The sequence below is a fragment of the Oncorhynchus clarkii genome, chromosome 29 (assembly GCF_045791955.1).
Source record: "Oncorhynchus clarkii lewisi isolate Uvic-CL-2024 chromosome 29, UVic_Ocla_1.0, whole genome shotgun sequence".
Classification (NCBI taxonomy): Eukaryota; Metazoa; Chordata; class Actinopteri; order Salmoniformes; family Salmonidae; genus Oncorhynchus; species Oncorhynchus clarkii.
In genome coordinates, this window is record NC_092175.1 from 14756445 (window position 1) to 14771316 (window position 14872).

The 14872-nt window shown below is 44.1% G+C and overlaps 1 protein-coding gene across 1 annotated transcript in view; it reads right to left on the minus strand.

Moving 5' to 3' along the window:
- The window catches only part of LOC139387998 (netrin receptor UNC5D-like), a 337146-nt gene that overhangs the window by 57630 nt on the left and 264644 nt on the right, over positions 1-14872 (minus strand). Inside the window, exons 5-6 of the mRNA XM_071134475.1 lie at positions 7416-7590; positions 519-686 (exon numbers count right to left, since the gene is read on the minus strand). Of these exons, the coding sequence (XP_070990576.1) occupies positions 519-686; positions 7416-7590 (343 nt within the window). The remainder of the gene's footprint in view (positions 1-518; positions 687-7415; positions 7591-14872) is intronic.

Consider the following 14872-nt stretch of genomic DNA (forward strand, 5'->3'; position numbering starts at 1 on the left):
TAGCAATTTGCAGTCTTATGTCTTGGGGATAGAAGCTGTTCAGAAGCCTGTTGGTGTCAGACTTGTTGCTCCGGTAGCGTTGGCCGTGCGGAAGCAGAGAGAATAGTCTATGGCTTGGGTGGCTGGAGTCTTTTTCTGGTTCTTTCCTTTCATACCGCATGATATTCTTTATCCATGTTCACACTCTTCAAATCTTCTCCCTCTCTCTCTAACCCTGTGTCTCTCGATCTCTCTTCTCTATATCCCTTTCTCTCTCTCTCTCTCTCTCTCTCTCTCTCCGTCTCTCTCGGAGGGGAGAAATGGGGTCAGACGATGAAAGCGGTTTATGAAAGCGGTTTGGAGGGAAATGATCCTAACAGCAGCAGGGGAGCCCACCTCCTCCTTGGAGAGGAGTGCTGTCATAATACAGATTGCTTTGGCAAATAATGCAACCTTACAACAAACATATCCCCCCTCCCAGACAGTCAAGACAGTTGGATAGAATGAGAACAGACAGACAGACAGATAGACAAACAGACCTGGGCAGAGGGCATTACAGGTACTCTTCTGGACAGACATGCCCTCGCAGAAGGTGCCCCCATTGAGAGGGGCGGGGTTGGTGCAGGTACGGGAGCGTTTCTGGACCCCTCGCCCACAGCGCACGTTACAGGCGGACCAGTCTGTCCACAATGACCACCCTCCGTTCACTGGAGAGATGGACAAAGGTGTAGAAGGAGGGAGGAAGTAGAGGGAGAGATGGAAAATAGGCAAAGGAGATGGGAAGGAGGTCGAAGGAGAAGGATAGAAGGAGAGAGAGAAGAACAGGGAGAGAAAAAAAGAGGGGGGGAAAAGGAGTGAAGCATGTAAAATGTAACATGACAGCAGAGTATTGGGAGGGAAGAGTAAAAAACCTCCACACACACACAGGCTAACTGCCTAAAACACTGGAGTGTGACAGGCCAAGAAACCAAAGCCATGTCAGAGAGCTCTCTCTCTCTCTCTCTCTCTGTCTGATGTGCTAGGCTCAAAAGCAGCTGAGTGATTGACTGATTATGAGTCCATTGATCATCATTCATCGTCAGACAGGAAACAAATGTTAGTGTGAGAACACATTACTCCACTACATCTATCTGTGTCTGTAGGCTCTCTCTCCCAGCAGGGCCTCCAGGCTCATCATTAACATGACAGGCAGTCAGGCACTATATATACAAATGTATGTGGACACCAATTAAAATGAGTGGATTCGACTAGTTCAGCCACACCCATTGCTGACAGGTGTATAAAATAGAGCACACAGCCATGCAATCTCCATAGACAAATATTGGCAGTAGAATGGCCTTACTGAAGAGCTCAGTGACTTTCAACATGGCTCCGTCATAGGAAGCCACCTTTCCAACAAGTCAGTTAATCAAATTCTGCTAGAGCTGCCCCGGTCAACTGTAAGTGCTGCTATTGTGAAGTGAAAATGTCTAGGAGCAACAACGGCTCAGCAGTAAAGTGGTAGGCCACACAAACTTGCAGAATGGGACCACCGAGTGCTGAAGCGTGTAAAAATTGTCTGTCCTCGGTTGCAACACTCACTACCAAGTTCCAAACGGCCTCTGGAAGCAACGTCAGCACAAGAACTGTTTGTCTGGAGCTTCATGAAATGGGGTTCCATGGCTGAGCAGCCGCACACAAACCTAAGATCACCATGCACAATGCCAAGCGTTGCTGGAGTGGTGAAAAAGCTCACCGCCATTGGACTCTGGAGCAATGAAAACATGTTCTCTGGAGTGATGAATCACGCTTCCCTATCTGGCAGTCCGACGGAAGAATCTGGGTTTGGCGGATGCCAGGAGAATGCTACAGTGCCTTGCGAAAGTTCAAGGGGGCCGAATACTTTCGCAAGGCACTGTACCTGCCCCAATGCATAATGCCAACTGTATAGTTTGTTGGAGGAGGAATAATAGTCTGGGGCTGTTTTTCATGGTTCGGGATAGGCCCCTTAGTTCAAGTGAAGGTTAAATATTAATGCTACAGCATACAATGACATTTTAGACGTTTCTTGGCTTCCAACTTTGTGGCAACAGTTTGGGGAAGGCCCTTTCCTGTTTCAGCATGGTCCATACAGAAATGGTTTGTCAAGATCGGCGTAGAAGAACTTGACTGGCCTACACAGAGCCCTGACCTCAACCCCATCAAACACCTTTGGGATGAATTGGAACACAGACTGCGAGCCAGGCGTAATCGTCCAACATCAGTGCCCGACCTCACTAATTTTCGTGGCTGAATGGAAGCAAGTTCTCGCAGCAATGTTCCAACATCTAGAGGAAAGCCTTCCAAGAAGAGTGGAGGCTGTTCTAGCAGCAAAGGGCAGACCAACTCCATATTAATGCCCATGATTTTGGAATGAGATGTTTGACAACCTTTTGGCCAAGAAGTTTAGCTACACAGATGACTGATAGACCTCAACAGGTTCTGTGTATAGACAAAAACAGTAGCTGGATTTCCAGCTGTCTTAAATTACTGTCAGTGTGGTGATTTGGTGTCATTGACACAGAGGAGGAGGTTTTGAACAAAGTGGGTTTGCGAGAGGGATTGAAAAAATAAGAGAAGAGGAAAAAAATATAATATTCAAATCAAATCAAATCTAATTTTTATTTGTCACATACACATGGTTAGCAGATGTTAATGCGAGTGTAGCGAAATGCTTGTGCTTCTAGTTCCGACAATGCAGTAATAACCAACAAGTAATCTAACTAACAATTCCAAAACTACTGTCTTGTACACAGTGTGAGGGGATAAAGAATATGTACATAAGGATATATGAATGAGTGAAGGTACAGAGCAGCATAGGCAGATACAGTAGATTGTATCGAGTACAGTATATACATATGAGATGAGTATGTAAACAAAGTGGCATAGTTACAGTGGCTAGTGATACATGTATTACATAAGGATACAGTCGATGATATAGAGTACAGTATATACGTATGCCTATGAGATGAATAATGTAGGGTAAGTAACATTATATAAGGTAGCATTGTTTAAAGTGGCTAGTGATATATTTACATCATTTCCCATCAATTCCCATTATTAAAGTGGCTGGAGTTGAGTCAGTGTCAGTGTGTTGGCAGCAGCCACTCAATGTTAGTGGTGGCTGTTTAACAGTCTGATAGCCTTGAGATAGAAGCTGTTTTTCAGTCTCTCGGTCCCAGCTTTGATGCACCTGTACTGACCTCGCCTTCTGGATGATAGCGGGGTGAACAGGCAGTGGCTTGGGTGGTTGATGTCCTTGATGATCTTTATGGCCTTCCTGTGACATCGGGTGGTGTAGGTGTCCTGGAGGGCAGGTAGTTTGCCCCCGGTGATGCGTTGTGCAGACCTCACTACCCTCTGGAGGGCCTTACGGTTGAGGGCGGAGCAGTTGCCGTACCAGGCGGTGATACAGCCCGCCAGGATGCTTTCGATTGTGCATCTGTAGAAGTTTGTGAGTGCTTTTGGTGACAAGCCGAATTTCTTCAGCCTCCTGAGGTTGAAGAGGCGCTGCTGCGCCTTCTTCACAATGCTGTCTGTGTGAGTGGACCAATTCAGTTTGTCTGTGATGTGTATGCCGAGGAACTTAAAACTTGCTACCCTCTCCACTACTGTTCCATCGATGTGGATAGGGGGGTGTTCCCTCTGCTGTTTCCTGAAGTCCACAATCATCTCCTTAGTTTTGTTGACGTTGAGTGTGAGGTTATTTTCCTGACACCACACTCCGAGGGCCCTCACCTCCTCCCTGTAGGCCGTCTCGTCGTTGTTGGTAATCAAGCCTACCACTGTTGTGTCGTCCGCAAACTTGATGATTGAGTTGGAGGCGTGCGTGGCCACGCAGTCGTGGGTGAACAGGGAGTACAGGAGAGGGCTCAGAACGCACCCTTGTGGGGCCCCAGTGTTGAGGATCAGCGGGGAGGAGATGTTGTTGCCTACCCTCACCACCTGGGGGCGGCCCGTCAGGAAGTCCAGTACCCAGTTGCACAGGGCGGGGTCGAGACCCAGGGTCTCGAGCTTGATGACGAGCTTGGAGGGTACTATGGTGTTGAATGCCGAGCTGTAGTCAATGAACAGCATTCTCACATAGGTATTCCTCTTGTCCAGATGGGTTAGGGCAGTGTGCAGTGTGGTTGAGATTGCATCGTCTGTGGACCTATTTGGGCGGTAAGCAAATTGGAGTGGGTCTAGGGTGTCAGGTAGGGTGGAGGTGATATGGTCCTTGACTAGTCTCTCAAAGCACTTCATGATGACGGAAGTGAGTGCTACGGGGCGGTAGTCGTTTAGCTCAGTTACCTTAGCTTTCTTGGGAACAGGAACAATGGTGGCCCTCTTGAAGCATGTGGGAACAGCAGACTGGTATAGGGATTGATTGAATATGTCCGTAAACACACCGGCCAGCTGGTCTGCGCATGCTCTGAGGGCGCGGCTGGGGATGCCGTCTGGGCCTGCAGCCTTGCGAGGGTTAACACGTTTAAATGTCTTACTCACCTCGGCTGCAGTGAAGGAGAGACCGCAAGTTTTCGTTGCAGGCCGTGTCAGTGGCACTGTATTGTCCTCAAAGCGGGCAAAAAAGTTATTTAGTCTGCCTGGGAGCAGGACATCCTGGTCCGTGACTGGGCTGGATTTCTTCCTGTAGTCCGTGATTGACTGTAGACCCTGCTACATGCCTCTTGTGTCTGAGCCGTTGAATTGAGATTCTACTTTGTCTCTGTACTGACGCTTAGCTTGTTTGATAGCCTTGCGGAGGGAATAGCTGCACTGTTTGTATTCGGTCATGTTACCAGACACCTTGCCCTGATTAAAAGCAGTGGTTCGCGCTTTCAGTTTCACACGAATGCTGCCATCAATCCACGGTTTCTGGTTAGGGAATGTTTTAATCGTTGCTATGGGAACGACATCTTCAACGCACGTTCTAATGAACTCGCACACCGAATCAGCGTATTCGTCAATGTTGTTGTCTGACGCAATACGAAACATGTCCCAGTCCACGTGATGGAAGCAGTCTTGGAGTGTGGAGTCAGCTTGGTCGGACCAGCGTTGGACAGACCTCAGCGTGGGAGCCTCTTGTTTTAGTTTCTGTCTGTAGGCAGGGATCAACAAAATGGAGTCGTGGTCAGCTTTTCCGAAAGGGGGGCGGGGCAGGGCCTTATATGCGTCGCGGAAGTTAGAGTAACAATGATCCAAGGTCTTTCCACCCCTGGTTGCGCAATCGATATGCTGATAAAATTTGGGGAGTCTTGTTTTCAGATTAGCCTTGTTAAAATCCCCAGCTACAATGAATGCAGCCTCCGGATAAATGGTTTCCAGTTTGCAAAGAGTCAAATAAAGTTCATTCAGAGCCAACGATGTGTCTGCTTGGGGGGGGATATATACGGCTGTGATTATAATCGAAGAGAATTCTCTTGGTAGATAATGCGGTCTACATTTGATTGTGAGGAATTCTAAATCAGGTGAACAGAAGGATTTGAGTTCCTGTATGTTTCTTTCATCACACCATGTCACGTTAGTCATAAGGCATACGCCCCCGCCCCTCTTTTTACCAGAAAGATGTTTTTTCCTGTCTGCGCGATGCGTGGAGAAACCTGTTGGCTGCACCGCTTCGGATAGCGTCTCTCCAGTAAGCCACGTTTCCGTGAAGCAAAGAACGTTACAGTCTCTGATGTCCCTCTGGAATGCTACCCTTGCTCGGATTTCATCAACCTTGTTGTCAAGAGACTGGACATTGGCAAGAAGAATGCTAGGGAATGGTGCACGATGTGCCCGTCTCCGGAGTCTGACCAGAAGACCGCCTCGTTTCCCTCTTTTTTGGAGTCGTTTTTTTGGGTCGCTGCATGGGATCCACTCCGTTGTCCTGTTTGTAAGGCAGAGCACAGGATCCGCGTCGCGAAAAGCGTATTCTTGGTCGTACTGATGGTGAGTTGACGCTGATCTTATATTCAGTAGTTCTTCTCGACTGTATGTGATGAAACCTAAGATGACCTGGGGTACTAATGTAAGAAATAACACGTAAAAAAACAAAAAACTGCATAGTTTCCTAGGAACGCGAAGCGAGGCGGCCATCTCTGTCGGCGCCATGAGGTTTAATTAATTTGATTTTATCGTTGTCTTTCTGTTCACACAGTCGTGTGGAGTTATGATAGGTGCTGTTCGGTTCCTATCACTCTTTCCTTCCTTCCTACAGTACGAGCCTGCGAAAGCACAAGCAACAGAGAATCCTAGCCTCCAGGTAGCTAGCAGGCACGCAGCTGTGGAGTTGACAGCTTATCTCAAAGCCTTCCCGATGTGTTGAAACGTCTCGTCGTGTTTAAGCTCAACCAGGAAGTTGCTCATCACATTCCCGACACAAGATGGAACATAACACCAAGACATGTCAGCTTCTGACTGCTATTAACACCTACTGCTGTCTGCTGCCTATGAGAGACTGATTGGAGTAAATGAATTGACAGAAGGCCAGAAAACATCTTCTTCAGATACATGTCAAGAGAAAGGAGATGCTAACAATGTGAAAATGCATGTGGAGCGTACCTATGCAGGTACATTAGAAGGAAGAAGAAGAAAAATACGTGATGTGACAGGCTACGGCGAATGACGGAAAAATACAAAGGCTGAGTGTAAAATAGGAGAGAGAATACAAGGGATGTTGTTTGCAAGGAAAATTCTCACAACACTGTATGGTTTATTTGTTGTACTTTGTGTCTGACTACACTGTGACTTAGTGAAACAATTGAGCACCACTCAAAATCAAGCTGCTCTTGATTGAGCTTGCCTTTGTGCAATGGACCTAATTAGAATAGTCCCAAAAGGGGCTTCCCGGGTGGCACAGTGGTTATGTGCTGTGCCATCAGAGACTCTGGGTTCGCGCTCAGGCTCTGTCGTAACCAGCGACTCCTGTGGCGGGCCAAGCGCAGTGCGCGCTAACCAAGGTTGCCAGGTGCACGGTGTTTCCTCCTAAACATTGGTGCGGCTGGCTTCTGGGTTGGATGCGCGCTGTGTTAAGAAGCAGTGCGGCTGGTTGGGTTGTGTATCGGAGGACGCATGACTTTCAACCTTCGTCTCTCCCCGAGCCCGTACGGGAGTTGTAGCGATGAGACAAGATAGTAGTTACTAAAAACAATTGGATACCACGAAATTAGGGAGAAAAAGGGGGAAAATTCTAAAAAGAATAGTCCCAAAAGTGAAAATGCTGTCTGTCTCTCAAGACTGACTCAATCAAATGCTCAAAGTAATCGAAATAAAGGGTTTGCTATATAAGGTCTGCTGCATAGGGAAAGGTAGTATTCATTAGGTACGAAATAGAATAAAGCAGACTGAAACAAGGACGGGCTACCTGAAGTTGTCCAATAAGAAACGCTAATTGCACAATGTTTTGAAATATTTTGCTACGGTGTGTCCTAATGAATACAATCCAGTTGTCTTACCAAATACGACCACAGTGGCGGTGAGGCTGCGTCTCTTGGCCACGATGTTGCTGGCCAGACATGTGTAGTTTCCCGAGTCAGACAAACGCGCCTTCTGGATGATCAGGTTGTGGTCCGCTCGCGTGTCGATATTCCCATCCGAGCCCACCGGCTCCTCATTCTTCAACCACTCCACCTAGAACAACAGAGATTAATAAGGAGTGAGGCTGCCATTGGTCAAAATCAGAAATCCACCAATCAGAATGAAGAATGGGAGTGAGGCTGCTAAAAAGGTACATTTGAAACAATTCTTGCACAGGTTTGGAGTAACATTGTAAACTAAATATTTCCTAATGACTCACCCTGAATTTAATGTCAATGCTCTATCGATCACTACATACATATAATTCACTGGCCCGAAGTAGGCGTTCCAACCCTCACTATTAGAATCAGCCTATGTAAGCAACTCCCAGCCTCCCTTCAACCAATCAGAGGGATTCCCAGCCCCCCCTCAACCAATCAAAGCAAAGCTCTCAGCAGGGTCACACACTCCAACCATTAGCAATTCAGAAGCCATGTTGCGAGCGAAAGTAATTAGGAATTACAAACTAAACTAACGCTCCACTGATGCTTCCCTATATCGCATGGCTGGCCCAGTAAATTGAAATGAATGTGCCTTTGGGTGGAGGTGCTCAATGAGAGCGACTAGCCAGGGCATTTGGGAGCAAAGCTTGATTTATGACTGTGTGTTTGACGACAAAAACAATTCTCCCCACCCCACTGGGAGCCCTGTTGGTGTGTGTGTCCATTTGCCAGTGGAATACCAGAACCACCAATAACAGACAACCTCAGAGATTGCTTTGCTCTTTGGTAATGCCCCCAATAGACAAATGCGAGCAGAGAAATCCATAAATCACCAGTCATGTCACAAGTGGCTTTTTTTCTCTCCCTTTGATGGCCAGAGAAGTCTTTCATCATGTGCTTTTAATTTCACTCTTTTCACAGTTCTGCTCCAGAGCGCCAAGAGAAACTAAGCTGGTGGCCCTTCTCTTCCTTTCTCTCCACACAATCGTTCCTGGCCTTTAATGACTAATCAACCCCCACGTTGCCTTTCCAACTACTTTCTTTAGCACTGCTACTCAACAGAGGTGGTCAAACCTCCAAAAAAGGAAGCCATATTGTTTATGATCCCCCCCCCCCCCCAATTGTGGATGTATTTATTCACACATAAAACCGGGTTTTCACCATCACACCATTTGTCTTTACTTGTCATGTATTATTTCTCACTGTCTAATGATGACCTTTTTGTGTTGTTGCTCATCCAGACTTCCTCTTCCTCCTCCCCACTCTCTCCATCTCTCTAATGTTTCTGCTTTATTGTTTAATATCTCTCTCTCTGTCTGTCTCTGTGTGTGTGTGTGGGCAGTGATTTGCATTCTGTGGTGGCAGTCCCGGAGTCTGGCTGTTGGGGTTGGTTGGGAGTGGAGGATACGGAGACTGTGATAAGGACGTAGGGGCATAAAGCTCGGGGAGGGTGGGACATGGATTTGTTTACAGTCATTTGCCACATTTGTTCCAATTAGAAGGCATCAAGTAGCACTGGGTTGAGCCATGTCCACTCTGAGGTGTGTGTGTATATGAAGTGTGTGATCGAGTGATTGCACATAATGAAGGTTTGTGTGTGTGTGTGTGTGTGTGTGTTAAGTGTCTGATGCCGTCTCCCCAAGTTGATTTGTTCTTAAACCGTTACAAAACATTTTAATTGGTGAAGCACATGTCTTAAGCTGAAGGCGCAAACAAAATAGAACACACATATGTAATGGAAATGCTTTATACATTAATTAAAAGTTGCCTAATTAACTTATTCCACAAATGAGAAGCACAGGGCTTTTCATGGCCTCGGTCTCCCACAACCATCTGTTACTCCTGTGTCTGTTCCGTCTGGACAAACTGATACTGACAGTGTGGCAGTCTGTCTTGATAACCCATCTCGTTTGACTGGTCAGATTGTCCTCAAGTGTGTCATGGTACAGGGTTGTGCCATATCTACTGGTGTCATGACAGGAGCGAGCCAGCAGGGAGCGGGGAGACTGGCACGCCCACGGTGGGAGCGGTATGGAGGCATTGATATTTATTGTGACGGTTTGAAGCTGCTCAAAATTGCAGAGATGAAAAAGTTGACATCCGTGGCAGCGCCCCGCACCCCTCATTTGCAGAGAATTAGCCAAAGGAGCCATAGCTACTACTTCCTAACCTTGACTCAACAACAAAGCTAAGCGCCAATCAGGTCATTCCAATCAGCCCATACATAAAAATCAGGTGTAATAACTAATCACTCTGAAACAAAAAAGTAACCGGCCGCCACATTTACATTCATTTACAGTGGAAGTGAAAGCGACAACAAGGCAATTACCAAACATTGCGGCATTTGCCCGTTTCCTTCCATCCAACTCAATTAACTATGAGTTTCATTAACAAGCCCCTTACGCCTCCTCCATCACTCCTTCCTCTCCATCCCCTCCTCCCTCAATCATGTCCAGCCTTTTCCCCATCGACGCTCCGGTGACTTTTGGAGAAATCACATTAAACAAATGAGCTTTCGGAATGTGACAGTGACATTACGCTGTGGTGGGGGCGGTGGAGGCTGTGCACTAAACCTTCGGTGTGTCCTTGTCTTACCTCGCCGTCGTTTGGAAATGTTATGTTTATCAGTGAATAATGACATTTTAAGCACTGTAAATTACTTTGGATCAGCCGACTTAATGATTAATTACAATTTGGTGGTGGAAGATTGGTTGCTTAATACGAAGCCTAATGATTGTGAAGTAAAAAATGTTCCTCCCAAAGTTATTGAAAAGTATTTTTTTCCTCTCCACATCTTCAAAGTTTTTTCCTTTATTGCCTTGAGTAATCTGCGTGATCATCTTCGTGACAGTTAATATGGGCCTTTCATTGTGGCTGATACTGTAATTGTGTTTTCATTATGCTACTTTCATCTTTTACCAGAGATGATCCTTCACTTCCTATCGCGCTACATTTGCAACACAATTAAACATGACAAAAATATTTTATTTTCTGCCAGATCTATCAATAAACCAGGTGCACAGTGGAACCATCTTGGCTCGGATAGGAACCCCATTGTAGCTCTAGGTTCTTGCTTTTCACTTTCAACAAAACAGCCAGGTGTTTATACACTTCCCTCCGCATGTATTTGGACAGTGATGCTATTTATTGATTTGTTTGGCTCTATACTACAGGATTTTGTATTTCAAATCAAATGTTTCATATGACACAACAGTACAGAATGTCACCTTTAATTTGAGGATATTTCCAAACATACGGTATCTGATTTAGAAGTCATAAGTATTTGGACTAATTCACTTATAGTGTATTAAAGTCGTGAAAAGTTTAGCATTTGGTCCAATAGCACACAATTACTACATCAAGGTCTACAAACTCGTTGGATGCATTTACAGTTTGTTTTGGGTTATGTTTTGCCCAATTGGATTTGAACGGTGAATAATGACTGGAGTCATTTACTTTCTAAGTCAGTTTATATGATGTTTCTGAACACTTCTACATGTAAATGAATCCTGATAATGCCATGATTAATAAAAATCATAAATTAATCATGAATAATGATGAGTGAGAGGCTACAAAGTTAGAGGCTACAAAAAGAACATACTAACCTCTCACCATTACCTATGACGGAGTAGTGTCACGTTCACTGTCTTCTCAAACTTCCTGTCATAAATGAGCCAAGGCACAGCGTGCATGTAATTCCACATCTTTAATCGAAGTGAAACCTTCCCAAAAAACAGGTTAACAGAAACCGCCCGTGACGCAACCGTTGCGCACACAAAAACGCACAGAAAATAAATAATTACCCACAAACACGTGGAGAAAAAAGGCTGCCTAAGTATAATTCCCAATCAGAGACAACGATAGACAGCTGCCTCTGATTGGGAACCATACCCGGCCAACAAAGAAACAGACAAACTAGAATGCCCACCCAAATCACACTCCGACCTAACCAAATAGAGAAATAAAAAGGCTCTCTAAGGTCAGGGCGTGACAGGTAGGGTAGCATTTGTTGGGGGTATGATCTTTATCCCTCTGTAACTTTATCACTCATCATCATTCATGACTCATTTATGATTATCCATAATCACGGTAGCATCCATATTCATCTAGAAGTGTTCACAGACATCTTATATTCTTACTTACTATCAAAGTGACTCCAAAAGTACACAATAATTTAAAAAAAAAATCAATTCCTACTGGGCAAACATAACCCGAAACACAAGCAAAACAAGCTTTTAAATGCATCCAACAACTTGATCACGGAATATGGGACCAAATACTAAACCTTTGACCACTTTATTACACAATAAGTGAATTTGTTTAAATACTTATGACTTCTTCCAATGGGGACAGTAGGTAATAAAGTGCTTTCATTTCTAAAAGGTAAAACAGATGTAAATACCCACAAATAAAAGGTGACATTCTGTACTGTCACCTGGTATGAAACATTTTATCTCAAATCCAAAATGCTGGAGTATAGAGCCAAATTCAAAATGTTAACTTTACTGTCCAAATACATACAGAGGGGAGTGTAGATAGCGCCATCAAGCATCTAGTTCAGATGTGTCTGCTCCAGTCACAGTCCCCACCAGCTGTACTCTGGGACACAAGCAGCGACTGACTTTGCCATTTTGGCTCCATTACTACTGAGCCAGATGGAGTGACATTCAGGGGTGTAGTGCTGCCGGAGCGCACCAGAGCCTCGCTCCGCCACTTCTCACAGTGGTGCTTGTTTACTAAGTTAGATCAAAGCTGAATCAATGTCTGCAAAGTCATATACTATTTAGTATTCCACACAACATAACCGAATAGAATAGCAAAGTATAACGATACCGTTAAGACCAAAAACACCACTTTATTTCTTATGAGATTTTAGGATGATTAGCTGAGTGGTCACATTATTTGTCTCACGTGGCTAAAAGCCAACAGTGTGCGCGTGCCACGGCATCATTAGGCAAAATATGTGCTTTGATTGAAACAATATAATGCTATTTGTTACCACCAGGCATGGGCAAAAATGTCAAAATACAGATACGAAATACCATAAAAGTCAAAGTATAAAATAAACTACAAAATACTTGTATTTGTAATTATTTAAATAAACTACATGTATTTTGTATTGTAAAATACAACAATAAATGTGCAAGAACAGCATCAACATTCTCAGTAACGGTGACAAAAAATGTGTTTCTTGCTATGACTGTGATATGTTGTTGTTGTTTATCTACCTTAGTTGATCAAGTCACTCCGGATAAGAGTGTCTGCTAAATGTAAATGCTTAAATGAACATACCAAAATGAACTGCAAAGCACACTGGGTATTATTATTGGCTTTGTTTCAGGGCGAAGTCCATTAGAGTAATACTCAACATGATTTACAATTGTTAATTTTTACATTGCCATTTCAGCAGATGCTCTTATCCAGAGCGACTTACAATTAGTGCATTCATCTTAAGATAGCTACAGTTGGTGACACAACAACATATCACAATCATATCAAGTTCATTATCCCTCAACAAAGTATTTATCAAGATTTTTTACATGTACATTTATATATAGTTAATTTAACAGATGCTCCTATCACACCATAGTGCTATCAGACTTCTGATACCAATGCAGGGTGAAAGGGGGGCAACAAAATGTGAACCACAAAAAAATGGTGTAGAAAAGTATTTTGAAAATACAAATTACAGTAGTTTGTACGTACAAAATACAAAAGACATTGGAGAGTAGTTAAGACCAGTGTAATACAAGTGACAAAATACTATATTTTAAATACATTTAACAATACTGCCCATCTCTGGTCACCACCATCTGCTCTAATTCGCTCACGAAACCGAGATAATTCAAGATCTAAATGCATATTCACATGAAACTGATTGATATCAAATGATCATCAGTAAAACAATACTTTATTATTCACGATTTACAGATTAAGTATGCCTAATTTGGTGTTTGAGGGTATTAAAAATCAAAACATTTCTTCAGATAATATTTGTGGGTATAAGCAGATGTTGCATTTGGGATGCATTTTAAAAAATGTACTTATTTTTTCTCCCCAAATGGTAGTTACAGTCTTGTCCAATCTCTGCATATCCCCTATGGACTTGGGAGAGGTGAAGGCCGAGAGCCATGCGTCCTCCAAAACACGAACCTGCCTTGGCCGCTCTGCTACTTTACCCACTGCTCCCTTAACCCAGAAGCCAGCAGCACCAATGTGTCAGAGGAAACACTGTCCACCTGGCAACCGAAGTCAGCTTGCAGGCGCCCGGTCCACCACAAGGAGTTGCTAGAGCGACGGGACAAGGAAATCCCAGCAGGCCAAACCCTTCCCTAACCCAGACGATGCTGGGCCAATTGTGCACTGCCTCATGGGTCTCCCGGGTTACGGCCAGCTGTGACACAGCCTGGGATTGAACCCGGGGCCATAGTGACGCCTCTGATGCAGTGCCTTAGACCACTGCGTCACACAGGAGAACTTTGCATTTTACGCATATTCTAAAATGCTAAACGATAATCTGTCGGTACAAACATTGATTGAGAAATTATAACACTATTTACATTTTTTGGGGGGCGTTAAAGTACCTAACAAAACAGCACCACACCATTGTTGACATTGTCTGAGCGAACACAACAAAGAAATAGAGAGGATGCTGTGATGATATATGGTGCATTGCTTTCAAACAGTATGGACAATCACAACCATTACATGTGCATAGATAAATCGGGTGAACTGTCGGCAAGTTAGTTAATGTTGAGTCAAATGTTGATTCATCTGTGCACTGCTTGTATTAGCTCAGCAATAATGTGTTTTCATGAAATCATAACACGATGCAAATTGCATCAAAATGTGAAACAGCATTCAAATAAACAGCATGACCAAAGTAAATTAAGTCGTGGCAGCCCAAAAAACACAGTAGGTCAGCTGATCAACTCTAAACAGTTTCTGAACCTTTCTCTGATCCAAAATGTCTTCCGAGCTACATTCACAACAGGGGTGGTAAAGTCCATTAAAGTGGAACTGACAGCGTTTTAGCAACATGAAATCATATTATAATCTGTTCACATACTCCCCCAGGAAGAAGATGACACTTTTTTTTTTGACATTAACTTGGAAGCAAGCACTTACATATGGATATGTTCACATTTTCATACTTTCATAGAATGCTTGGGAATGACATAGAGTGAGGCATTCGTGAATATTCTATAGCAATACAGAGTGGGAAAGCAGCCGTGTGTTTGTACAATTGATAGACCCTGCAGTAAATAAAACCTAATGGGAGAAAACATACCTCAAAGTCCATTCAAGAACGTAAAATAATGATTTTGGAAAACGTGTCGTTCAGTACAAACTGTTCCACAACGCAGCAACCGTTCAAGCGAACTGAAAGCACA